Here is a 27490-nt window from a genome sequence, read left to right on the forward strand (position 1 = left end):
TTCAGCCACAGCCTCTACCACGGGCAGCTTCAGCCAGCCTCAGCCTCTACCACGGACTCAGCCACAGCCTCTACGGGTGCAGCTTGCAGCTTCAGCCACAGCCTCTACCACGGGTGCAGCTGCAGCTTCAGCCACAGCCTCGACCACGGGTGCAGCTTCAGCCACAGCCACCGGGTGCAGCTTCAGCCACAGCCTGACCACGGGTGCAGCTTCAGCCACAGCCTCGACCACGGTGCAGCTTCAGCCACAGCCTCGACCACGGGTGCAGCTTCAGCCACAGCCTCTACCACGGGTGCAGCTTCAGCCACAGCCTCGACCACGGGTGCAGCTTCAACGACAGCTTCAGTGACTGTTTGCATAATGGGTGGAGATTCAGCGGCAACTTCAGCAGTAGGCTCAGCTGCTGCTGCTGGTACAGATTCTGTCAGGATCTCCGTCTTGACAGTTGATGCTCCTGTGACTGCATTAGTTGCGGCAGCTGCCGCTGCTGCTGCTTGAGAGCCGTCTGTCTTGGGAGCTTCAAACGGCTTGTGCTGGACAAGTTTTTCTACATCGAAGTATGTTTTAACCTGTTTTTTATCTGGGATGAAGGAGGGCAAGCAAACAAGATGCATTATTTCAAATACATGGTGAAAATAACAAATTGTACAAACCCACTTTACAAAACAACATTTTGAACATATGGCTGTGAATTCAGACAAAAATGCTTCATGTTTTCACTCAAATGAATAGTACAATGAAAAAAAGAGGAATGATTTATCATTAAAGTTTGCATCAAGAAAAGAAGATCTGCCTCAGCAACATCACTAAAGGAAGGGAAAGGTGTCATTTATTCCAGGAAGAGGGGAGAACAACAGCTGAGGGGGAGAGATGATGCAGGTTATTGAGAAGGTGGCAACATGGACAAGACGGGAGGAGAATGCTACTGAGAAGAAGGAGGGCTTGGGTTGATTTGTGAAAAGCTGAACCACAGTGATCGAGTTTCTCAGATGAGGTTCTTTCATGTCCAGCGCACCTAAACCTCAGGGGTAAAGTGGATTCACCATCTCTGTGCTCCAAGCTGGAACTTTTGGCATGGCCGGCAACTACAGAAAACCATCTGATTACTTGCAGTATGTAATGTGAACAGTTGGTCAGGAAGATCAGACTCTGATCAGATATGCTTACAAATCCAGATCAGAGAACGATCTCGACAGCGACAGGTGTGCTCTGGAGACAAACACATCGAAAGTGGAAAACCAAGCTGCGCTCTATATTTTTTTAGAATGATTAAGAAATGCATTTTCACATTAAAGTGTCTGCTGACCGCTTCGTTTCTAGTGTTGAGGGGACAGAAAGTACAGAAATAACCTGGCATACCATGCCACCCACCAATACCCTCAACTTCAACCTGTGTCAGCTGCTGCTGCTGAAACAGGAGGATTGACTGTTTTAGATACTCCTAAATCCTTGTAAAACAATCTCTAATTTGACCCCTAAACGTGTGTGAAAAAGGACAAAAATTGGCACACAAAATGACAGCTCATGCTCTCTGAACCAGTCCGTCTCAGAGCCTGATGACTCCTGCTATTGTCATTTTTGGAATTTGCCCCAAAAAAACAATTTGAATCTAGCCTGGGTGAACACAGCCGAGTCTGCCAGTAATTTCATTACGCTCTGCAGACACGTCTGGCAAGGACGAACCAATCACCAAACCCTGGCATGCTAGAGGCGGGCTTAAAGTGTTAGTGATAGAGAAGCAGGTCTAGCAGCTTTTGTATCCAACATGGTAGCCACCGAAGAGCAGCGGTCTTTTGATTTGGCTATTGTTTAGCTGACCCACATTTTTGATCACCTAATGTTCCTGAATGATGACATCATATACAGAGCTCAAGAGGGCAATAATTTGGTTGCACATTTGACCAAATGTGTGAATATTTTGGAAAAAATGCAGGAAAGATTTATCGTCTGAGGGAGGAGAGTGGGATCTGCTGCAGTTCCCGGTTTTAAACTTAATACTCTGAATGTCTTGGCTTATGTCACTTCATACCTGGGAGTTAAAGTTTTCTTTAGGACATATTGAACTAAGAAAAAAAAACCTTTGTGTGTGTGTGTGTCAACAGTGAGTGACAAACAAGATGTACGAGATGATAATTCAAGATGAAGATAAATAGTCCCACAGCAGAGGTGTAGTCTGTGTGATATTCTTCAAATGAAGACAAAAAGTCTGGAGTCCTGTTACATATCATTCATTTGAAGACAGCTAGGTGTCTTAAGTCAAAGAATTAAGTGGATACAAGATGCAGATTTAGCCTAAATAAGACGTACTACAGTATATCTGTGGCCAATGTCACTCAGCTTGAGTCCAAGCCTGTGTACAAGACAATAACTTCAATGTTTACCTACACTGGTACCTGCCGTGTTTTTTCTTTTTCCAATGACACAAATAGAATCAGCCTCATGCTTTAAGTCAAACTCACCTGAGCTGCTGACTTTCGATGACTTCTTGTTACCACCAGACTTTGTACTGAAGGCCACAGCAGCAGGTGCTCTTCTTAGAGAAGTCCATCTCTCAGCCTGCAAGCACCAGCACGTACACACACACACACACACACACACACACACACACACACTTCATTTGTGAGTATAACCATAACTGACAATCTGTTAGTTATTCAACTGGAATAATAGCATGACTAATAAAAAGTGATTTGAACGCAATGACACAGCTGTGTAAGTTTGTGAGTAAACAAGTTGATTTTTAAATTTTAAATCCGTTTAAAACACTTTGGTATTTGTTATTTTGTTGTTGACGTGGTTGCTCCTTTGGTTAATTGACCCTTTCAAGATTTCCTACAGAATCCTGATTACTTATTATCGCAGGACATTTAAGTGACCTCTACTTAACACAACAGCTGGGTTTCACCTAAAGCACAGAGGTCATTTAACTGCAAGTCAACTCACTCACTTTAATTGACTCACTCCCATTTATCTTCACAAAATCATTGCACCAACACTTTCAGTTAAAGCTCAGGATAGACTGGGAGCTTTTGGAAACAGGACACTTTACATTGTTCTGTAAATACTCTGAGGCCGACACATCCATACTGTGAGCATTTCAAGAACATTGTGTCCAGTGTTGGCCCCTGAGATGTTACATAACTACAGAGAGGGAGTGAGCACAGTCATCATATGTTCACATGAATAAATACAAATTCACATGCACTTGTTCTGAGTCTGATTTCTTTTTTAATTTTACTATCTAGTCAGGACATTTTGTTTCCCTGCTTCATAGCAGCCAAACATGTGATTCCAGTCTAATATTATGACTATTATATATTATGATATATATATATATATTATGATATATATATATATATTATGATATATATATATATATATGTCTGTGTATGGGTCAGTTTTCAGCCGTTTCATTTAGAAAAGCATCCTGATGCTAAGCTCACAGACGAGGCAGCACATGGAAGAGACAGAACCGATTTTAATTTAATAAAGAATATTTTAATTTAAAGATAAATTACCGTGACACAGCCCAGGCGTCCCATTCTCAGCAGGGAAGCCGCCATCTTTCTGTCCAGCCTTCCTGAGACTGTATTTAAACAAAAACACGGGAAAAAAACGAATAACGTCACTACCACGCACTTAGCAAAGTGAACGACAACAGAGGAGATTCTTTCTTTCTTACCTCGTCTGCGTGCAATAAAAACGTTAAACAGCAACAGCAGCAGCAGCAGCGTTGGAGTGTTTTAAAGTCAAGACTCGTGCAGCATCTGAACCAGAACCGGACCAAGCAGAGCGTTTATGTAACACATGCACACACACACACACACACAGCAGCGGGAACATGGGTCACGCCCCCTTTTCTTATACACACATACAGCGAATTAACTCAGTGTGACCACATTTAAACGTATTAACCGTCATACACCGCGGCTCACTGCGTGCTAATTACTTAGCTTTAGTTGTTAAGTTTGCTTTTTTGTTGAAAACGTTGATGAAATGTTAGTACTGATGTGTAAGGACAATTTGTTACTGACGAGTGAACACATGTGTACATTCTGTACCCTGTCGAGGGGGCGTGTCGCAGGTGACGTAACACTCGTGCGACGAAGAGCCAGTTTTCAAATGAAGACATTAAAAAGAGTTTTAGCAGGTTTTTAGAGTGTGATTTTAATGTTACGTTGAGTTTCCTATTCAAAGGCTAAGAATGAGTCTGAGTGACTAAAATCAGATCAGCAAAAAAATGTGATTTTTGTTGTTATGGAAACCAAACAGTCAATCTTTCATGTGATGAAGTGGGTTAGTTCTGAGCAGATGTGACAGTACACAAATGCATCACAACAGTAACACGGTTACACAACAGATTTCCATTATCATTGAATAGCTGGGTTACTAAAATGGTGTTGTCAAACCACGATTAAAAGAACAGGGATTTGTTTTCATATTTAACACGCTGATTATTCCAGATGAAACATCTAAGCGGTTTGTACATTTGTTTATAAACTAATACTACTATTTTTTTTAGTTAGTGAATTCTAGTTTTGTGTGCCACCTTTTCTAGCTGTTTTGATGGGTCATCCAGTTATTATATTTTAAATAGGTTGTGTAATTCTGGAGGAAATGGAGATGCATCAACACAGAGACGTGTGATGTATTTGGTAGAACTCAATCACAGTAAAACAAAATCATGCATGTTCTTCACTTGGGTTCCACCATTTAAAGTACCTTGATCAACAAAAGCCAATTTTGAAACAAAGACTTTACTATGGATTGTTCCAGTCAAAATAAGTAAAAGCACAGGAAACAATTGTCTTTTTAAAGAAAAATATATCACAGATAAACTTTATTACTGTAAAAGAGAAAAATACAATTAACCCTCTGAAAACTGAATGGAAAACAAAATGTGATTAATACAAATAAAAGTAAGTGTCATTAACATACCACATGTAAGGCTGCCCCTTGGGCAGCCTGTGGCCAAGGGGAAAGAGAACTTGACTTGTAACCGGAGGGTCGCCGGTTCAAATCCCCACCCAGCCAAAAAGGGCTGGGGTACCCCTGAGCAAGGTACCCAACCCCCAATGCTCCCCGGGCGCCACTCAGTGTGGCAGCCCACTGCTCCTAATTCTAGGATGGGTCAAAATGCAGAGGAATACTTTCCCTAAGGGGATTAATAAAAACTAACTTTAACTTTAACCGCATGCACTTTACTGTGAGCCTGTAAAAACTCATTACTTAGAGTAATTTTCTATTTAATTCAAGGCGAGAGATCTGCTGCAAAAAGTAACCCTAAAAATACAGTTTTGTTTAAGACGAGTGATCTGTACACATTCTCATGTTTTCAACCAGTCAACTTTCCTACTAAGAAAAATAATCTGCATCTCTACTTTATTTCACACAAGCCTAATGAAAATATCAAAAATGTTCACCAATTCTTGATACTTAAATGAGATTCCCATATATTTTGTTTAGAATGACAGTATTCCGAGTACCTGCGCTGGAGCTAAGACCAACAAGAGATGCCCGAGATCCTCACTCATTAACATCGACTTCACAAGTATTTTCATTACTGGTTAATCATGTTGATTATTTTCTTAGTTGTTTGGCACATAAAATGTCAGAAAACACAAACATTCTAACTGATTAAATAATCATTAAAATAACTGGAAATGTGGTAGTTCTACTGCGGACACGTCCAGACATTTTGACCAAGAAAATAATCAGCAAATCAACTGACAATGAAAGATATTTTTTAATAAACATTTAACACACATTCATGTTCAACTGTTGATACCACTTAATAACCTAATCACCTACACACACAACTGCATTCCTATTGGCAAACAAATGATATAAATATGGTGAACAGAGTTACCGGCTGCTTAAAGCACCATGGAGCTTTAACAGTCATACACAGCTGTAAATGTTTGGAAAGACTTACACGTGTTAACTAGTGGAAGATCAGGCAACATTTATGCCATGTTATCATTTGAAAATGTTTAAACAAAAACTATTTGCATCTAGACAGGGGATTTCTTCTATGAGATAAAACTGAGGCTACAGGTTAACACTGCTTTCTGTTCAAAGCTGATTTGTAACCATGAAGACTTGTAACCAATTAGAGCTAATCAGGAAGCAAATGCTTCTCCATTTTCAGGGCTCTAAACTTAAGAGTGGGGTGGAAGCCATTTTTTTTTACCTGAATACATAGGGTGAATCCAGCCTCAGAGTCACAGACATGAACTTATCAAACAGTCATTTGAGTTTGAGTCTAACTCCTATGACTCAGCTGTCGGTACAGCTGAATGGTCATGAGCTGAACCTCTGGATCTCCAGGTTTGATGTCAATTGCTCTCAGGAAGAAGCTCAAGGCATCATCCAGCTTCCCTTGGCTCACACACTCCCTCCCTCGACTGACCAGGGAGTCGTAACCCTCAACATCACAGTCAATGCCATTTTCCCCACACATCTTGACGTCCATACTGACTGTGCACTGGTCCATCCTTTCGGTGGAAGTCAACTCGGGTTCGCTGGTCGATTCTTCAAGATTGCTGCTTATGTCCTCTCCTGACTCAGACAGCTGCTCCTCCTCCTCCTCCTCCTCCTCTTCCCCCTCTGAGTTCAGAGTCTCGCCTGTGGGCTCATCTAACTGAAGCTCAGAAGATGAATTAACAATATTTTCTTCTTCAGCCTCATCAGAATGTCTTTCTGAGCTGCAATCATCTTCATTGAAGCTTTCATCAACTTCTACCATATCCAGATTGTGGTTGTCCATGCCTTCAACGATGGACTGAAGGAGAGACCGTCGAGAAGCTACAGAGGTGTTTCCTCCGACACTCTTTCTTGACCAAAGTGGGGTAGAACCAGAGGGTACCGATTTCGGTGTAGAGGCTCCAAGCACCTGAAAGGAGTTTTCAAATTGCCTCTCATTGTTGTCAACATCCTGTTGTTCATCTTCACTATCATAAATCACTGCTGCTCTTTTCTTCTTGGTAGCTACAATAGAATCATTCATTGATTCTTCCATTTCATCTGCTTGGCCATTGTTGAGGCTTTCTGCAAGAGATTCTTTGTGTTGCCTCTCAGAGAGGGATTTATTTACATTAAAACTCCCCTCAAACTGCAGCTGTGACAGCAGTTTCTTCTGCTCCACCTCAGTCTCTTGACCATCCTGAATGTCATTGTCTGAAAACATGTCACTGTCCTCCAGCTGTAAATTGAAGTTACCTTCAAAGGATTCCAGTCCAGCACTGACTCTGGATGATGCATCCACTTTAAAGCTTGTGTTGGATGTCTGCAACATGGACAGTCTTTTGTTCTTCAGAGGTGTGCCACAACTGTGCCCAAAGTCCATTTCAGAATGTGAAGTTAAATATTGCTGTTGTTCATCTTCATCGGCTACTGTGACATATGCTAGGCTCTTCTCGACTGCAGAATGACGAGCAGCCTCAGAATTTACCGATTGGTCCATTGGCTCTTGAGCCAAGTCATCAGCTACATCTGATGCATCATTAACGGACTCCACCAATAACAAAGAATCCTCAATCATCACCTGACTGTTGTTGAGTGTGTTGTTTCCTTCCAAGTAACTCTGATCCTGCTTGATAGGCTGGTGTTTTGGGGAATCCAGGTTGTGCTTGCCTTGGCTTATGTTTTCCACAGGTTCCTCCTCTATCACACTTTCATCTGCAGTAAGATCAATAACTGGGTTACTCAGATTCTGTTGGCCTTCCTCATTGTCAGAACCCGAGTGGTTTAAGTCCACCACAACAGGGGACCTGTTTGAACTGCAGTCATGTTGTGAATTCAAAGAACTTGGGCTTGGGTTTCTTGTTTTTTTCTCATGTGAACGCTCTCTGTTGTTGTTGTTGTTCACTGGTTGTCTGAGCCAGGCAGGCTCTGTGCTGGAAGCCATGCTCTCAGTAAGCTGCATCTGCAAATCCGACTCCGCCTTCATCAGCTCCTGTGCTTTCTGAACACGCCCTTCTATGTATTTGTGCTCCTGCTGGTCCTCAGGGGCCTCGTCATGCTTGATTTCGAGAGAAAACATGAGGTCATGATCAGAGATGCCAAACATCCCCATGGTGTGTAGGTGGGCAATGTGCTCATCGAGTTGTGTGTCTGTCCGTCTGTGTCTGGAATGCATGGCCTGAAGCTGCAGTTGAGTGGATGAAGATTGAGTATTCTCCAAGGTAAAGAGCTCTTTTAGTTCCTGTTTGCTGAAGTATCGAAAGGGGTTCTTCTTGTCACCAGTGTTTTGTCTGATGAGAGAGTCTTTGAAAATCTGCCGTCTGTAGATTTTCTCCTCCACTGTTCCACAAGTGATCAGCCTGTAGATGACAACATTTTCAGTCTGACCAATGCGATATGCCCTGTCAACAGCCTGGGCATCTGTTGCTGGGTTCCAGCTGGGATCATAAATCACCACTCTGTTTGCTGCTGTCAAAGTGATGCCAACACCACCAACCTGGGTGGTCAGTAGAAAGACAGAGTAGCGACTATCTTTCTGGAACAGAGAAATGCGCCGCTCTCTCTCTGCAATCTGTGTAATTGTGCCATCCAGTCTCAAAACTTTGAAGCCTCTGTTGCCCAGGATACGTTCGATAATGTCCAACACCTTCCTGTAATGAGCAAAGACGAGTGTGCGGTGGCCCTCTTGTTTCAGCTGCTCAAGGAGAGGAAACAGAAACCCAAGTTTCCCAGACTCGGCTATTAAAGTGTCGTCAGGAACATTGGCGATGCTATGAGCATTGGTCTCCATGTCATCATTCACCTGGTTTTCAGCAGTGCTCTCCTCCAAACCCAACTTGGCAATCGCTCCTGCAGAGAGCAGTCTTGGGTGGTCGCACAGCTTTTTTAAAATGGTTAATTCAGCAAGAGGTGACCTGGTGGTTAAGAGCAGTTCCTTGATGTGGTCCAATGAAATAAACTGCCTGTATATGTCCTCCTGGATGGGGCTCAGGTATGTCCAGACTATAAGGTCATTTTTTCTTGTCAGTGTGGGCATGACTGCTCCGCCATCTTTTGAAGGATTTGGAACTAGGGTGTCAATGTTCTCCGATTGTTCCTCTTTACAAAGACGTGCTCTGTTCATGTTGTTTTTTTGAACCTCGGATTTTGTTCTCCGAAGAAAATATGGTTTAATGATGGCCATGAGGTTCTCCGACATCCGGGAGCCAAGAGCCTTCTCCCCTGGAGTGGCGTCCTTCTCTCTAGCACGAGTGATGGGGTTTTCATACTCTGTTTTGAAGGTTTTGGCTGTACCGAGAAGAGTGCCTTGACAAGCAAAGTCAAAAAGTGCCCACATTTCTCTTAGATTGTTTTGGACTGGAGTTCCTGTGAGAAGAACTCTGTTCTTTGAAGGTATGGCAGAGGCACTTTTAGCTGTTTTGGTAGTGCTTGTTTTTATTTTGTGTGCCTCGTCCAGGATCATGTAGTCCCATGTGAACTCTTTGCCATGGTATGAAGACAGTTGCTGCCAGTTGTTCATAAGCATAGTGTATGTGGTGATGATGACGCCACCTCTCCTCTGGACTTTCTCTAGATTCCTGGTCCGCTCTCCTTTGCTGGTACCATGAAACTCCTTGACCCTCATGCCCGGAGTCCATTTGGCGAACTCCTTTGTCCAGTTAGTGATGAGTGAAGTGGGCATCACCAACAATGTGTGATTGGCCAGCTCATTATCATACATACCAGAGAGGAAGGATATCACCTGGATGGTTTTACCAAGACCCATGTCATCTGCCAAGATCCCACCCTTACGACCATCTCTGTAGAGACTGTATAAGAAGCCAACTCCATCTCTCTGGTAGTCATAAAGTTTGTCGTGCAACTCTTTAAAAAGCAACAAACCGCTGTTGTTGACATTGACAAACTCTTCATCTTCATCCTCAGAGTCATTCTGAGCAACAAGCTCTTCAATTTTCTTTATTCTCCTTTCAAGTTTTTGACTCTGGTGAAGATTGTGAGCGAGTTTAAAGAACTCCAGTGCTTTGTGCATGTCCCCTTGTCTGGCAACATCTTTACCATCCTGAATGAATCTGAAAGAAAAAAAGTAATTGGGAAGTTATAGGGCTGGTTTGGCAAAAAAAAATATCATGAAAACATTTTAAAATTACCACATTTCTTTAATTATATGGAACTATTAAGAGGCTGAAACATTTAATATTTCAGAGATTATACATCTAAAAATAAATAAGTATGGTACTAAATTAGCATCTTTGAGTTGTGGTTCTGACAAATATGTAACAAATGCATTGATGCAAATAAGGTGTACTTAACAAAGAGTCAATATAATTTTTTTGCGCGCATTTAAAGCAGAGATCCTCTTCTACATAGAAAACACAGGCTGGAGAATATCTCCTGCTCAAATATGTCTACCCTCAAAACAATTAATCATCATATTATCAGAACTACAATACAGCCTACTGCAACAGAGGCACAATATTTCTTAAACCCAACATGTGTGTCAAATTATCATTTTAGAGCAAATATTGTCCTGACTTATACACCTCATACTCAGTGGACTGAAGAAAACACATTTTTCTCACAGATCTGCACAAACTTCACAGTCACCACAATCAGTTTAAATGTTATTCAAATGAAAATTGGAAAAATTAGGTAAAACTGACCTATGATATCCATGGAAGAGGATTACGCAAATATTTTTTTCCTCTGTGGCCCTAATCGTCTTCCGTAGATATCGCAATAGCAATTTCAGTCAAAAATAATCACAGTTAGATATTAATTCACAATTGTTCAACACTCGTTTACAATTAAGGGGCTGGGATCTAGGAAATCACTGCTGATTTCCTGGATCGTTTTGATTCCGATTCACGAGGTCCCGATTTGATAAAATGTTCAATTCAATTTCAATTAACTTAGAGCTTAGAGCAATTTCCACACCAATTCTGATCGGATATGAAATAGATTTTCTTGGAACTAAATACAAACTGTATAACATTTTGGTCCGTCTCACCTGGTGCATCATTAAAATATTAATATTTATTTAAAAAAAATTACTAAACTCAAACTAAAGTAATTATATTAATGCACTTTTTATTTTAATATGATAACTTTGCTACTCTACAGTACAATCAATGCTGATAATTCAAACTCTGACATAAAAATACTCTTCTATAATCGGCATCAGATATTTTAGTGTAATTACAAAACTATCCACCAGAGGATGCTGTGAGTGCCGCTTGACCTGCATCCATGCTCTCTTTTCCCATCACAAGACAACAGTAATGTTATGTTGGTCCGAGGATTGGAGAACAGTTGGGGACATGAACTAAATTCAGCTCCTGAGTGACAAACGTGGTTCTATAATTCTGATTCTGCACAAATTGACAAAATCTCCAGGCTCGGGTGTTGGCTTCAACAGAGCTGGAAGCTCAGGGTCATGCAGGACTTTTGATAGTCTCGCAAGATTTGTGTTTTGGTTTGAGGATACGGGAAATGGCATATATCGAAAGACTGATCTGAGGTTTTTGCTCAAGGAGAACTTTAAAACTACAATTAACAGGTTTCCTCCAACTCTCTCAACGCAAAAATACTCAGTCTGTAAATCTGGCATTTATTGACTAATTCAAAAACTTATAATAATGTTTGTAGCCATATCACCTAGCCCTAGTCTGATGTCTTGTGTGAGTGAGTGAGTGAGTGAGAGAGAGAGAGAGTGAGAGTGGTGTGTTGAAGCTGTTCAGCAGTATTACAGGCCACAGGCTCCTATTGGACAATCCCAGCTGTTAATCACATTGGTGTCCACTCATCACATTATTGTACATAATTTACCAGCTGATGATCATTGACCATTTTCTCCCAGACATCTATTCAATCAGAGTTCTTTTTTGGAAACACACAAGTCACCCCTTAGTGGCTATTCAACATATTTCCATTTCCAAGTTGGCTTCAGTATAAAATATATAAATCATATAAAAGTATTCTTTTTACAAAACAAAAACATTTGCCAGCAGGCTCAGTGGATCTGATGTGTTTGCCTCACCTTGATTCAGCAGAACTGTGGTGAGTTTACTAACAAGGGTCCTACTGTCACCACTATGAAAACAAACAGCGTCTGTGTTACATTACCTGTGATACGCTTCCAACTTGTCATCTGTATCCATGGACAAAGACCTATGGAGATAGTCAGAGTCAGAACAGCCGACATGTTCAGCCTTCAATACACAGATGTACGTCCAACATGTAATCACAGAACAGCTGGTTTATAATCTTAAATGTTTTATTAATATATTTAATGTCAGAGACATGGAGTTCTTGTTAAAGTATGAAATGTAGCATAAACAGTAAAATGTGCGAGTAGTGCCTCAGAATTGTGCAGAATACAGTAACGTTATTTTGGTGAACATCCAAGATAATAAACCTTGTTCAGTACATATTGTGCACATGCTAAAGCTTTGTCTAACATTAGATTCTATTTTTCAAACGTCTTGTAAATCCATGTATTGTGTGTATTTATCGAAAAATAATTGTCTTTAAATTATACAATTTGTAATTTACCTCAATTTTGTTGTGATCTAGTTGTCATTTATCCAGCAAAAATAATAATAAAAAAATATTCCTCAACAACCTAAAAAGATATCTTATTTTCTGATATTCACCGCCTGCTTTATTAGTACTTTTTTATCTATAGATTAATTGTGTTTGTTTCCCACATTCTTCTTTTAAATTTGAGTTTTTAAAGTTGTTCTGTCTTATACCTTGTTGTTAAAGCACTGGTCAGCACTGGTTGTTTGTAAATGTGCTGTAGAAAATTAAATGTGACATAAATGATGTTGTTAAATGAACCATAATCAAGGAAGATGACTCAGATGATGAGTCAGATGATGAGTCAGATGATGACAGGCCAAACCAGGAAACCAACAACAGCAGAATCAGCGTAATTTTCACCACCATTAAATGTAAAATATCCCGCATTTTGTTTTCAGCTACAGTTCAAAAAATATCCCATAATAACAAAAACATGTCAACTGTTAGCAGAGTGGAGCTAACGGAGTTAACCAGGGAGACATTAGCACTGAAGCTAACTATTCACCAGAGTTAACCATGGAGACGTTAGCACTCAGGCTAACTGAAGCTAACTGTTTTTTACTCACTTTTCCAGCTTCGCACAAATATCCGCAGCATCGTCGCCATGATGAGAAACCTCCATCCTAACGCTGGTGAGGGTTCACCGGGTGAGAGACGACGAAATGCCGGTGTTTAAACTAGCGTTTGGATGTTTAGTTCCGTCTTCACATGAGTCCGGTATGAAGGTGGCGTCTGTGTGTGTGTGTGTGTGTGTTGTTTTGTTTGAACACGACCCGCTTCCCCCCGCCAATTCTCTACAACCAACCAGAAAGGACACGGAAGTGACGTCACGATAATTTATCCAATTGTAAATACCAAATGAAAAGATCGCCTCAGTCGCTCATCGTCATCCAATTAGCAGCGCCTGTACAGCGTGTGTACGTACCTCCACACCGGAAGAGCAAATACGTAATGGAGTAAAAGCATGGATGATTAAAAGCTCAGACGTGGTTTTACTGCTTTTATTTATTATTTTAGGCATGTGTAGTTATATTAATATCTTTCCTTTTAAAACAAAATGTAAAATGTTTTATTTCCAGTCATTTAATTGAACAATTCTACCCCTCCCATTTTTTAAACTTAATTTATTTATCATTCTTATATTTTTGAAATCACTTGGTAAAAAAGTGAACACATGGTGAATATAAAATGGTCTCACCAGTCAAACGAGAGGTGAAATGTTTTCAAGAAAATGAAAGCAAGTTCAGTTCTAAATTAAATTTTCATTTTTTTTAATCTCTTTAATAATAATACGTAACATACACTAACTCACACAGAGGGAGAGAAAGGTGACTTTAAAACAGGTGCATTCCGTGTGTGACAGCAAAAAATCAACTGTTAATATGAAGAATAAAACATCAAAACAACACATGAAAGCATTACTTGATCAAGTGTTTGTTATTATAAAGAGGATTCAAGATTCAAGTTTTTATTTGTCACATGTGGATATACAAGTACACCCCCAGTGAAATGACTTTACAACAAAATGTAAAATGTGAGCAGACAGATGACATTTTATTGTGAAAAAGTGTGGTGGTTCAGATGGACACCGCTGAGAAGCCATGACTTAACAGCACGATGAGAAAAATGAACAAATCCAAGCACTTTTCAAAGATTTTGACAAGACTCTACTTTGCTGTGAAATACACACATGTGAAGATCTGCCTCAGCATTAACATATTTATAACAGTTCACTGGTTACATGATATAAACAATTACATAATTACACAATGACACAATCAAATGAAAAAAAAGTGTTTAACAAGTAGAGTTTTCAGCTACAGAGAAATAAAATACACATTTCACTTCTTTCAGTGATGAATTCAGGGATGAATTCAGAGTAATGGAGCTGCATCCAAGGCTTTCACCTTTGCGGCAAAGGTCAGGACTCTCTTCTCCACTTCAGCGTTGATCACAGCCTGAGAGGCTTGTGGGTTCTGACGGACAAACTCTGAAATGCCAAGGATGCACTCCCTCTGCAGGAAACACAGACACAGAATGAGCACCAGAGCGTAAAAGAACAAACACACACACTCACTACAGTGCAGGTGTGAGTCCCTGATGAGCAGAACCTTGAATGCGTCCACTTGGTGCTGGCCGCTGATCCGATTCAGTAGCTCTCTGCCGACCTGAACACCCGTCACTGCAGCCAGAACCCTGCGGTCCTCATCTGTCTGAGAGGACAGCCACTGCAACAGCGCCATCTGCAGGAAGGACAAAGACATTTCAATGCTGTGCATGCATACACGTGTGTAGGAACCCACCAGTTTTACTGTTTCTATGAGTGTCAAACTCTGTAATCATTGACACTTACATTGTAATGATGCGACTGAAAGTTGCTCTGACTTTAACTCAAACAACATGTGCATAATGGGATACTATGTAAATACTAATAAACCTTGTGCAATAGACCTCTTTCAGAGCAGAGAAGTTAAGAGGTAAAGGTGTTCACACTTAAACCTAAAGAACTTTTCTCTGTTTGACAATATTGTTATTTTAAAACCACATACATATTTGCTGGATTTTCTGGATTTGTTCCAGTAAAGAGATTGAGAATAAATGATATTATACCACAAAATGAGGCTTTAGTTGAAGCAGGCGTTTGGTTTTCTTGTGAATACAACTGATAAAAAAACACCCTCGTTGGATTTGTGAAGCCAAACCATACACACGTTTAGCTAAGTACAAAAGCATCACGTTTATGGTTATAACAATTAATATCTCCTGAAGTGCGACAAACAAACTTTAAATGTAATAGTTTATTATTAAAAATAGAATCATTCATATGGTTATAACCTGAACTGAGGTTGTAAAGAGCTCTGTAATTAAACTTGTTTTCCTTCACAATACACTTTACTGTTAAATACTTTAAAGTTTGAACTCTTTCATCAGTGTTTATTTCTTTTTCTTACCTGTTGAAATAACTGGGCGTTCGTCATTTCTCCCCCTGAACTTGACATGACTAAAACACGCGTGTAAACGGATAAAAACAGATACAAACAGGAAGCAGAGATTAAAAAGATCTTCACTAAAACCTCGAAACTTAAACTCAGGCAACAAACAGCAGCTAAATCCTCACTTTCACACAAAAACACATAAATATATGAAGATCGGAGAGAATGTTGACAGAGGAAGACGAGCAGCTGCACTTCCTGTTTACGTCACTTCTTCTTCTGCGGTGTTTTTTCGGGCCTGCTGCTGCCCCCAGCGGTCAAAGCACGAACATACATTACCTACAGCTTAAAACCATTGATGAATTAATGGAACTTTTTGAAGTTACGTTGTAGAGGAATTACTTGATTATGACTTTGTTCATTAATTATCCACAAATGCTGCTTTTACTTCATGGAAAAAGCCTCAAAATAACAAAATAAATAGACAATAATAAAAATAAATCCCTCAAATAAAAAAATACAATAAAGTACAAGTACCACATGTTACATCTAAGGTGAATACATGAAGACATTTATTTATTCATTGATCATTTTGAACAATACATTCAAAACTGAATATTTGACAAACAAGTATTTTACATTCATTACACTAAGCACCTATTTGAAGGTCAGAGGTCATAGGTCAGCACTTGGATCTTTGGAGAAGGATCCCAGCTGTTTGGTGTTAACGTCCCTCAGCTGCTCCAGCTGTCGCTGTCCTCGTCGGTACAGATACTCGATGTGCATCACATCTGTTCTCTTGATGCGGGCATTGTCCCTGAACTCGTCTCGGATCCGGGGGATGAAGCCTGGCTTGTCCCGCCCGGCCCGGAGGAACTGGCGGTACAGAGCTAGGACCTGCTTTTGCAGCTTACTGTGACGCAACATCGAGAGACAAACGAGAGACACAGCTCCTCTAATGTCCACCAGTCCAGTCTGAGCGGAAGGAGAAAAACTTTCTTTAGTTCTTTAGTGTCAGAGACACACACTGATGGCGATGTGGAGGACAAAAGACTTGTCACTGTTCTGTCTTGTTGCAGCCGAGCTGGAGGGGAGCAAGGTGAGCTCTGATTGGCTGAGAGGTGACTGGAGGTTTTCAGGGTAACTGAAGGGAAAAACAAACGCTTTAAAATGAGGTGACAACATCAGTGCAACAATGAGAAAGAACACACAGACCCAAAGAAATGATTTTTCAAATGTGATGTTTTTTTATTCTGACGTTAGTGTCAATACACAACAATCACAAGAATGTATCAGGGGGTGATTGGACTTGCTCTGGTGAGGAGACTGATCTTATTCAAATGGATAAAGGCAACACCACCATCTCTTAAACGATGGGTAGAGGAGGTGATGGCAAATTAGAGCATCTTAGATTTACTTTACTTTACTTTACAGGGCAGCTTCTTATATTTACTTTTATTTATTTTTTAGCGCGTATGTCTGATTTTTCTGTAGTTTAGACCTGTATTTGTGAGGTATGTTTTGTATGGAAGTCCATTTCCGCCAGTGTGATGGGAAAAAAAAGATCCTGTAGTTCATTATAATGACTTAGTATCTCAGAATAATGAGAAAGAAAGTCATTATTTTGAGTTACTAAGTCATTATAATGAATTACAGGATCTTTTTTTTCCATCACACTGGCGGAAATGGGCTTCCATAGTTTGAATGGGATGTTTGTTGTTTGGATATGAACAATCAATAAAAGACACTTTTATTGTTTTTATTATTATTATTATTATTATTATTATTATTATTATTTATTGTTATTACTACATATAATAGACGTATATTTCTCCTTATATAGGAAAACAAAGAGAAACCTTATATTGTATTTAAAATAATATAATGATTGCTGTAATATGTTTACTTGTCATGGGACATTTTAGTGAACTGTGATGCTTTAGTAAGTCAAATAAAATGTCTGTAATACTACGGAGCTACTGTGGTATCAGCAGTACCACTACAAATACTGTGGTATCAGCAGTAAATAAGAGTAGTATTAGTGCTACAAGAAGTGAACGTGAACAAACGCGAATACAATCACTACATAACACTACATGTGTTAAACATTTTCAAGCCAAACGCGAAAGAACTAGAGTCACGAACCTGTTTGACTGTGACGATGAGGAAATCGAGCAAACCCTCCTATTATCTATAACGTTAGAAAACCTGGGTTAGCTCATGGAAACAGACTGTTCATATATATGTGACCTTACACATTACAAAACGGTACAACGTCACAGAACTACAAACACGTGACTTCCGCTACAAGATTTCACAATAAAACATACAGTTAATTCCAAGCTGGTAACGCACCAACAAACCATTTCATACAAAGTGTCAGCTTTTTGTTTAAAATACATTTAATTAAGTCTCAATAATTTATTATTAAAAAACATTCTGTTCGGGAAAAAAAAACACGCAAGTACATTTATTTTGATGGTCACAACCCGGAAGCGTAACTGCGCGCTCCTTGTTTAGGTTCTGGGTTAAAGGTTACGTGAAAACGACAGAGTAGCAACAGCAATAGAAGCAGCAATAGAAGCAGCAATAGAAGCAGCAATAGAAGCAGCAATAGAAGCAGCAGTAACAGAAACAGAAGCAGAAACAGAAGCAGCAGCAGCAACAACAGAAGCAGCAACAGAAACAGAAACAGAAGCAGCAGCAGCAGACGCGAAACAACAACAAACAGATTACAGGTTGATTTTTTTTTTATTCCCGTCATCAAACCAACATCTAGTTCTAACCCTGGATTCTGGCTCTGATTCTAGTTCTGGTTTCAGAGTTCAGGTCCAGAGCTTTGTGTGTGTGGAGATGATGGAGGAGGGGTCGTGGCAGGTTGAGGAGCAGGTGGAGAAGCTGCTGAGTGGACAGGGGTCAGAGGTCACCACCTGTGACGTAGCCCTGGATCAGAGCAAACCTGCAACTCTGAGGAAGAACGTTACTTACATCGTCTGTGCTGTCATCTTCAACCAACAGGTGAGCATCGGACCATCTGAGAGGTCGTTGTTGTTGAGAGGAAGTCATTTATGACGCCTGTGTGTGTGTGTGTCTTCAGGAGGAAGTGCTCATGGTACAAGAGGCAAAGCAGGACTGTTACAGACTGTGGTACCTTCCCGCAGGGAGGGTGGAGGTGGGGGAGAGTCTGGAAGAAGCTCTGAAGAGGGAGGTGAGACACACACACACGCACTCACACGCACGCACACACACTCACACACTCACTCACACTCACCTGTGTGTGTGTGTGCAGGTGAAGGAAGAGGCGGGGTTTGACTGTGAGCCAATCACATTGCTGCTGATCCAGGAGCAGGGACCACAGTGGATCCGCTTCATCTACTTGGCTAAAGTCACAGGTCAGAGGTCACTCACATGGACCAAGCTCATATCACATGAATACATCCATGCTTTTATTTCCTTTGGCCTTTGACCTCTGACTGACTTTAGCTTTAGAGTTGGTGACATGTGATGAAGTCACATGTCTTCTGTCGTCTTCTGTCAGGTGGGGACATAAAGAACCTGTCCGCAGCAGATCAGGAGTCTCTTCAGGCATCGTGGTGGGACAGACAGTCTGTCCTCCCTCTGAGAGGACGAGACATCCTTAGTCTTATTGACTGTGGACTCAAGTATGATGATGTTTAAGGGGATAGTTCCATATGTTTGTGTGGTTGCACAAGGTTCAGACTCATGATGACCTGCACCTGTGTTGTCTGCAGGTACCTTCATGACCCGTGGCATCCTGAGACCTTACCTGTTGACCTGAGCTCCCGTCACCTGGTGCAGAGACTTGTCCTTGTCTTCACCAACGCTGAGAACCAGATCTGGATCCTGCTGATCAAAGGTATGAAACTGCTCTGGATTCTTACACACGGGAGTTGTTGATCCATTGCTGTACGTTCAAATGTCTTCTTCTGTGACTTAAGGGGTTTGAAATCCTTAAATTCACCAAAGAGACACCAGTAGACGAGCAGCTCCAGACCATTTAAGTGTCTAAACTCAGGCTCTGGAGTCGTTTGTGTTCATATTTCATACAAACACCAAGGGTGTAATTGTGATTCCAGCCACATGTGTCTGTCCTGCAGCACCAGTGCTTCACCTCCCCACAGCAGCAGCATTGAAAACCCACGCGGTGACCTGGGCGGCAAACATGGTGGTGCAGGAGGCCATGCCGTCGGCGTACCACGACCACGACGTCAACACGCTGGGCGTCTTAAGCCTGCAGCACAACGGCCGGCAGCACGGGAAGAGCGACGGCGTGTGCTTCAACACGCTGGTGAAGCTGGTGCCAGACCACGTCCAACGCGACGAGGACGGCGAGACGGTGGAGCGGACGCAGGCGGCACAACCTCCGCCTGTGGAAAACCCTCGGTACGTGTGGTTCGAAGTTCAGAAACCAACGCTGCGAGAGAGACTGCTCGAGAAGACCAAAACAACCTCCATCCTACCTCTTCATAGCCTGTACTGACCACAAGGAGGCAGCAGAGACTCTCTCCTGCTGGACAGTTACTGTAAATAACAATAATATATATAAATGTGTATATAGACTGTTTAATTGATTTAAGAAAGGAGTTTTTACTGATAAGAAAGTATCATGACATTTTGTTGTAAAACTGAACTGTGAATGAAGAAATTAAATAAATATGTATATATATCTATATATAGATATATATACATATACATATATGAATGTAACAGGAACTTTGTTTCTTCTTGTAAATATAGACTTTCCAGGACATAGTATACAATAACATTGTTTCTGAAAATAATTTATATTTCAAATTGTGTTGACTTTCTATGACTTTTGGTTTGTTTTCAAAGATGCACCTCATTATCTTCACAGTTGAAGCATCGTACACCTAACAACCGACGTTTGTGGGGTTAAAGTTCACAGTTGAAGTAAAACTCACCAACTCATCTATTTATGCTTGATTTTTATTCATCATCATCATCATCATCATCATCATCATCCTCCTCCTCCTCATCATGTGTGCTCAGCTGCCTCCTCCGTCTTCACCTTCCTGATGAAGTTGTCATTAAGGTTCTTCAGGTGCTTGTTACGGTTCTCCAGACGCACCAGCCACTCGTCTCTCAGCCTGAAAACACACACACACACACACACACACACACACACAGATAATCCTGATCAACAGGAAGTTTGGCACAGACACAGAGAGCTTTTTTTAAACCTGCATTTACACAGGACCATGTGCTCGCTCTGATGGTTAAAATATAGCCCGGTGCCTTTCAGCTTTGTCCACAAGCACAAGGTGTATTTAAAAATATCTCCAGTCTCTGGTAACAAACAGTGAAGCCAATGTGGAAGTGCTGGAAACCTGTAATGTCTTAAAGAAACAAAGATGATTTAAAACGACACGTCAACACATGATGTCAGTCACTCTGACAGCTGACGTCTATTTTAAAATGATTTAGAGTAAAAACAGATCATAAAGCAGGGCAGCTGTGCTGTGATTGGCTCCATCACACCAGGTGATATACTGGTTATATATTGGTTATATACTGTTATACTGGTTATACTGTATACTGATTGTATACTGTTATATACTGGTTATACTGTCATATACTGGTTAGATACTGGTTAGATACTGGTTATACTGTTATATACTGGTTAGATACTGGTTATACTGTTATATACTGGTTATACTGTTATATATTGGTTATATATTGGTTATATACTGGTTATACTATATACTGATTATATACTGGTTATACTGTATACTGATTGTATACTGTTATATACTGGTTATACTGGTTATATACTGGTTATACTGTTATATACTGGTTATATATTGGTTATATACTGGTTATACTGGTTATACTGTTATATACTGGTTATTGGTTATATACTGGTTATACTGGTTAGGTACTGGTTATATACTGATTATATACTGTTATACTGGTTATATATTGTTGTATACTGATCATATACTGGTTATATACGTTATACTGGTTATATATTGGTTATATACTTGTTATACTGGTTATATATTGGTTAGATACTGGTTATACTGGTTATTTATTGGTTAGACACTGGTTATATACTGTTATACTGGTTATATATTGGTTATATACTGGTTATATATTGGTTGTATACTGGTTTTATACTGTTATACTGGTTATACCAGTTATATATTGGTTGTATACTGATTATATACTGGTTATATACTGTTATACTGGTTATATATTGGTTACATATTGGTTGTATACTGATTATATACTGGTTATATACTGTTATACTGGTTATACCGGTTATATATTGGTTGTATACTGATTATATACTGTTATACTGGTTATATATTGGTTGTATACTGATTATATACTGGTTATATACTGTTATACTGATTATACTGGTTATATATTGGTTGTATACTGATTATATACTGGTTATATACTGTTATATTGGTTATATATTGGTTATATACTGGTTATACTGCTCCATTAATATTTGACAAATATAAATGTTGTGCTGATCTCTCTGATCACAGCTTCTCATCCTCTGGTCTCAGTGAAAGTATAAAATCTCAGCTGGTCATCTGAAGGTGACCGTGTGTGTGTGTGTGTGTGTGTGTGTAATGTAATATTTAGTGTTTAATAAAGTGTCTACTTGTGGACTTTGAGTCAGCAGCAGATCTGGTATCTTGCTGACAGCTGCTGTGTTATCACTGTCACAGCAGCATTTATTTCGCCCACAAATCAAACATCAGCGCACGCACGCGTGTTTGTCTGTGAGGTGGAAAAATGTCAACGTGCACCAGTGAGCACAGAAGACAATAAGACAGAGTGGACACGAGTGTTTACGCGTAACCCGACGCTCACTGTGTCCGCGCCACCTTCCTGTCGAGTTTTCTGGATTATTCCATTTGTCCCCTCAGCTGCTGATAATCCCCCTGACCACACACACATATATGGATGGACAGAGAGAGGTTTTTGTTTTGTGTTTTTCTGTTACTTGTCCCTGTTTGATTAAATATGTGCTGCTGTAAAGGCAAAGCCTCTGAAATCCACCTCATCTGACTTAAAACAACACATGAACGACCGTAAATTCACTCCTTTTCTCCTAAACTTCAGTTAAAGCAGCAAACGTATTCTTAAGAAATTGACCACGTTCACCGTGTGTTTGTATCTCATACAATCACACTGGAAATAACCTAAAGTATCACTTTAATATAAAGGAATTTCAGTCTCATGTCTTTGTTTTTCCCGCCTTACATTAACGGTCTGCGAGCTGACTGAACTGATCGTTTCTATGGATTTTAGACACTGACAGCACGGTGGATTAGTGGTTCTGTTCAGTTATAAACCTGACATTTACTAAATGACATAAACATCTAAAGGGTGAGATGAAGCCTGATCATTTTATTTTTATTTCAAACCTATGTCGACTGCTTCACGACAGGAAATCTGAAATGTTAATGAGCATCTGATAATCCCAACATCAAAGGGAACGACAAAGGCCACATGACTAAATTAAGCTTAACCCGGAGCTGGAGCCAATCCCAGCCGACATAGGGTGACAGTTGAAGTTCACCCTGGACAGATCATCAGTCCACAGAGAACTCAGTCCTAGAACCAACAGAGAACTCAGTCCTGAGAACCCACAGAGAACTCAGTCCTGAGAACCCACAGAGAACTCAGTCCTGAGAACCCACAGAGAACTCAGTCCTGAGAACCCACAGAGAGCTCAGTCCTCAAACCACACATTTTTTCTCTGTTTTTCTTCAAACAGATGTCTCCTACAAATGAAGGGATTTCTTTCTTCACTATAGTAACTAAGTATAACACTAAAATCTAAATCTTTGACATGACCGACTGAAGACGTCATGAAGTAAATTTGTTTTCTAATTTCAGCCTGTGTGTATCTGTGTTTTCTATCAGTGTGTCAGTCGCCTCCATCACTCACCACGCTGTGATTATCACCTCCGCCCTCCTGCAGCACTCTGCAGATAGTTGTGCGGCGGTGGGGTACAGGATCACACATAGCCGGGGATTAAGACAGACATGGTATCGATGGGCAGGGGATTAGGGCTGAGAGGTAATGGATAGCCGAGGGATTAGCTGTGATGGGCCGAGGAGGTGGTGTGAGGTTAAAGTGCAATAAAGGAGGAAGAGGCTGGAGTTAGGAGGGATACAACATAATGCTGGAGGTTTAATCGCAGCATAACGTGAGTGAGATGATCGCAGTGATAACACACAAATCAAAGAAACACAGGTTTGACTATATTGTTCCATGTTATCAAGCTGGATTAGATAGTTTCCGACATGAGGCATCAAGTGTGCTGCAACCACGATGAGATTCAAACCCACACGTGCAGAAGACGATGGATTAGTCCACATCATCCGTTCCGAAGTAACCACCTCATGTGTTAACCCCAAAACCTTAACCCTAACCCATGTGATAAAGTACAGTCAAAGGACGGAGACGTGAAATGAAACCTCAGGTTTTGAACGGACCACATTACGCCGCGTGACATTCACTTCCACATAAAAGGTCAATGTCTTCACATCTGACTGAAGCGGACACATCTGCACAGCTCCGAGGTCCTGAAAGACTGAACATATTTAACTAAAGTCTGACACGAAATCATCAGACAGCGTGAACATCTGCTCACAGCTCACTGATGTCTCTGGTTTATGTTTCAGTGCAGTGATGGCGTGAGGTGAGGTTCAGGTTCAGGTTACAGCTCAGTTGATGTTTCAGCTCATTAATGAGCATCAGACCTTTAACAAGCAGACTGTGTGTGAGGGTCAAGTGCGACGCTTGTCCTGGTATGTAATCCACCTCCCTGGGACGTGATTCTGTTGGTGTTGAGACGCTGTTTTTAGACAAGTCTGTGAGCCAGACTCTCAACTCCACCACAACTGAGACTAATCATTGTCCCGTTGGTCTCACGTCATCATTTGCACATAACATGGAGAAAGGTGAGAACCTGTAACTTTTCCATGATACAGTTCTAACACTACTGAACTGAAATACCACTGAACGCGGTCGTAATTGGGTTTGAGTTCCTCATTGTTCTTGGATTTGCTGAGGCTGGTTCTGACTGACAGGTACCAGGTTCTATCACTGATGGAGAAGAAAAACAGCAGGTACCAGGTTCTATCAATGATGGAGAAGCAGAAAAACAGCACGTACCAGGTTCTATCACTGATGGAGAAGCAGAAAAAACAGCAGGTACCAGGTTCTATCACTGATGGAGAAGAAAAACAGCAGGTACCATGTTCTATCACTGATGGAGAAGAAGAAACAGCAGGTACCATGTTCTATCACTGATGGAGAAGAAGAAAAGAATGGTACCAGGTTCTATCACTGATGGAGAAGAAGAAAACAGGTACCAGGTTCTATCACTGATGGAAAGAAGAAAAACAGCAGGTACCAGGTTCTATCACTGATGCAGAAGCAGAAAACAGCAGGTACCATGTTCTATCACTGATGTAGAAGAACAAAAACGGTACCAGGTTCTATCACTGATGGAGAAGAAGAACAAAAAATGGTACCAGGTTCTATCACTGATGGAGAAGAAGAAAACAGCAGTTACCAGGTTCTATCACTGATGGAGAAGAAGAAAAACAGCAGTTACCAGGTTCTATCACTGATGGAGAAGAAAACAGCAGGTACCAGGTTCTATCACTGATGGAGAAGAAGAAAACAGCAGGTACCAGGTTCTATCACTGATGGAAAATTAGTAGATTGGAGTAGTGCTAGAACTTTTGAAGTTTTTAAAAAAGGTAAAGTGGTCAGGTCAGGGTCTGGGTCAGGGTCCGGGTCAGGGTCCGGGTCCGGGTCATTTAAGTGTGGACTGTGTCGTGTGTGATGATGACGAGCAGGTGTTTGACTGACTTTTTGAGCGCACTCTTGTTCCTCCTCTGCTCCTCGTTCTCAGCATCCTGACACTCACAGTGAATCCTCTTCTCCCAGAACGTCTTAATGTGCAGTCTGTCATGGATCAGAGCCAGGTTCATCTGCAACGACACAAAACTCACGTCCGTACTTCTGACATACAACATACAACATATCAAGAAATGTAACCCATAACATAAATATACATATATAATATAATAAGTCCAGATAAAGAAGAGATTCTTCAGATCAAGGTTAATGTTGCTGTGGAATTCAGAGCCTGTAACTTCACACAGTGCCTGATTATGGCGTCGCCTCTGACTTCTCCTCAGTACAGTACGTACATTATTATGCTTTGTTCGCCTGAACAAAGACTTTAGTCTGACGTCTGTGCTCGGCTGAAGTGTCGCGTGTTAAAGGAAACAGCTGTTTTAGGAGGTGATGATCGGCTGTAACGATTATACATGAAACATTTTTAAAGGATTTCTGTTCAATAAAGGAAACACAAACCTTTCTTTAGTCTTTCAGCGTCCGTCCGTCCGTCAGGGATCAGCTGAGCGTCTGTCAGTCAGTCAGGGTGGATGAGTGTGTGTGAGTACCACCCCCCACAGATGAATGTATGACTTTATTAATCTGAGTGAGTGAGTGAGTGAGTGAGTGAGTGAGAGAGAGGTGTGTTCAAGGTGTGAACTTATCTATTTATAGATAAACTTTCATATTGGCCTGGGTTCTTTTCAACATAACAGGCACTCGTCGTTTTAGTAAAGATGCTAAATGTGATTAATGTAAAAGAATAATAAGAATATAGTCACCACTTTATCATGAGTAAAGTTAATAAACCAAATTTGATTGATTATAATACAAATGTGTGATTTTCACCTGCAAGTTTGTCACTAATCTGAATTAGGGCTGCAGCGATTACTCGATGAATCAATTATTAATCGATTGATCAGTTTGAGTGTTTTTTTCAATAATTATAACAAGCTTCTTAAATGTGGATATTTTCTACTTTCTGTCATTTTTCAGCTTCTTAAATGTGGATATTTTCTACTTTCTGTCATTTTTCAGCTTCTTAAATGTGGATATTTTCTACTTTCTGTCATTTTTCAGCTTCTTAAATGTGAATATTTTCTACTTTCCGTCATTTTTCAGCTTCTTAAATGTGGATATTTTCTACTTTCTGTCATTTTTCAGCTTGTTAAATGTGGATATTTTCTACTTTATGTAATTTTTAGCTTAAATGTGATATTTTTCTACTTTCTGTAATTTTCAGCTTCTTAAATGTGAATATTTTTTACTTTCTGTAATTTTTTAGCTTCTTAAATGTGAATATTTTCTATTTTCTGTCATTTTCAGCTTCTTAAATGTGAATATTTTCTATTTTCTGTAATTTCTTAGCTTCTTAAATGTGAATATTTTCTATTTTCTGTCATTTTTCAGCTTCTTAAATGTGAATATTTTCTACTTTCTGTCATTTTTCAGCTTTTTAAATGTGGATATTTTCTACTTTCTGTCATTTTTCAGAAACTTGACACTAGAAAATATTCACATTTAAAAAGCAGAAAAATCAAATAATGAAAGTCAATGTAATGTCCTCTGAAGACATGGAGACCAGACTGTGTGTGTGTGTGTTGTAGACATATATATCCTGTAGAAGTATGACGACAGCTGACTGTGTCCTAACAGAAAATGATCTGCTGTGACAGTGATGTCATGAAATTCAGAGCACATTTTACAAGAGAGAAGTGTGTGTGTGATTGTGTGTGAGTGTGTGTGTTTAACAGCCTCGGAGAGCATCAGATCACGCCCCAAGAGGTTTTGAAATGTCAAACATTATCACCCAACTGACCAGGACACACGGTGTTATAATTCCAGTGTGGTGCCAGCGTCACACTCTTACACCAGTGACACTAAACAACAGTAAAAATAAATACATACATGTTGATGGATGTCTTAATCCACCTTTGTTTTTGCTTTGTTTCTCTTTAATCAGAATATCACCATTAATGATTGTTTCCATAGTGAGGCATTATTTTCTTACTACAGCCCATAATCTAAAGACCAGAGGCCAGAACAGGACTATATTATAGATGTGACCCCGCCCCACACAGACGTACAG

General features: G+C 40.3%; 5 protein-coding genes across 7 annotated transcripts; 1 reads left to right on the forward strand and 4 right to left on the reverse strand.

Moving 5' to 3' along the window:
- Positions 1 to 182: 182 nt before the first annotated feature.
- LOC122769524 (translation initiation factor IF-2-like) lies at positions 183 to 4762 on the reverse strand. Its single transcript, XM_044026087.1, has 4 exons — positions 3683 to 4762; positions 3519 to 3586; positions 2460 to 2556; positions 183 to 580 (listed from the first exon to the last, which is right to left on the reverse strand). The coding sequence occupies exons 2-4, from the start codon at positions 3561 to 3563 to the stop codon at positions 183 to 185; spliced, it is 540 nt and encodes a 179-aa protein (XP_043882022.1). The 5' UTR covers positions 3564 to 3586; positions 3683 to 4762.
- Positions 4763 to 5727: 965 nt separating this feature from the next.
- Positions 5728 to 13297, reverse strand: ercc6l (excision repair cross-complementation group 6-like). Its single transcript, XM_044026903.1, has 3 exons — positions 13113 to 13297; positions 12088 to 12132; positions 5728 to 10034 (listed from the first exon to the last, which is right to left on the reverse strand). Exons 1-3 carry the CDS (start codon positions 13166 to 13168, stop codon positions 6266 to 6268), a joined length of 3870 nt encoding a protein of 1289 aa, XP_043882838.1. The 5' UTR covers positions 13169 to 13297; the 3' UTR covers positions 5728 to 6265.
- Positions 13298 to 16022: 2725 nt separating this feature from the next.
- sdhaf1 (succinate dehydrogenase complex assembly factor 1) lies at positions 16023 to 17756 on the reverse strand. The gene is made up of 2 exons (XM_044026710.1): positions 17625 to 17756; positions 16023 to 16623 (listed from the first exon to the last, which is right to left on the reverse strand). Exon 2 carries the CDS (start codon positions 16404 to 16406, stop codon positions 16155 to 16157), a length of 252 nt encoding a protein of 83 aa, XP_043882645.1. The 5' UTR covers positions 16407 to 16623; positions 17625 to 17756; the 3' UTR covers positions 16023 to 16154.
- Positions 17757 to 18185: 429 nt separating this feature from the next.
- Positions 18186 to 20433, forward strand: nudt18 (nudix (nucleoside diphosphate linked moiety X)-type motif 18). 3 transcript variants are annotated; one of them, XM_044025371.1, is made up of 6 exons: positions 18186 to 18497; positions 18577 to 18687; positions 18769 to 18871; positions 19018 to 19141; positions 19232 to 19356; positions 19598 to 20433. In XM_044025371.1, the coding sequence occupies exons 1-6, from the start codon at positions 18333 to 18335 to the stop codon at positions 19978 to 19980; spliced, it is 1011 nt and encodes a 336-aa protein (XP_043881306.1). In that variant the 5' UTR covers positions 18186 to 18332; the 3' UTR covers positions 19981 to 20433. The 3 variants fall into 3 exon arrangements, with proteins under 3 accessions (XP_043881306.1, XP_043881304.1, XP_043881305.1); XM_044025369.1 differs by having other exon boundaries at positions 18189 to 18217; positions 18290 to 18497; positions 18577 to 18871; XM_044025370.1 differs by having other exon boundaries at positions 18207 to 18217; positions 18302 to 18497; positions 18577 to 18871.
- A 24-nt stretch (positions 20434 to 20457) lies between these two features.
- Positions 20458 to 25948, reverse strand: LOC122769092 (protein FAM240B). Its single transcript, XM_044025372.1, has 3 exons — positions 25882 to 25948; positions 25372 to 25493; positions 20458 to 20608 (listed from the first exon to the last, which is right to left on the reverse strand). Exons 2-3 carry the CDS (start codon positions 25491 to 25493, stop codon positions 20497 to 20499), a joined length of 234 nt encoding a protein of 77 aa, XP_043881307.1. The 5' UTR covers positions 25882 to 25948; the 3' UTR covers positions 20458 to 20496.
- Positions 25949 to 27490: the final 1542 nt, after the last annotated feature.

The sequence above is a fragment of the Solea senegalensis genome, linkage group LG5 (genome assembly GCF_019176455.1).
Source record: "Solea senegalensis isolate Sse05_10M linkage group LG5, IFAPA_SoseM_1, whole genome shotgun sequence".
Classification (NCBI taxonomy): domain Eukaryota; kingdom Metazoa; phylum Chordata; class Actinopteri; order Pleuronectiformes; family Soleidae; genus Solea; species Solea senegalensis.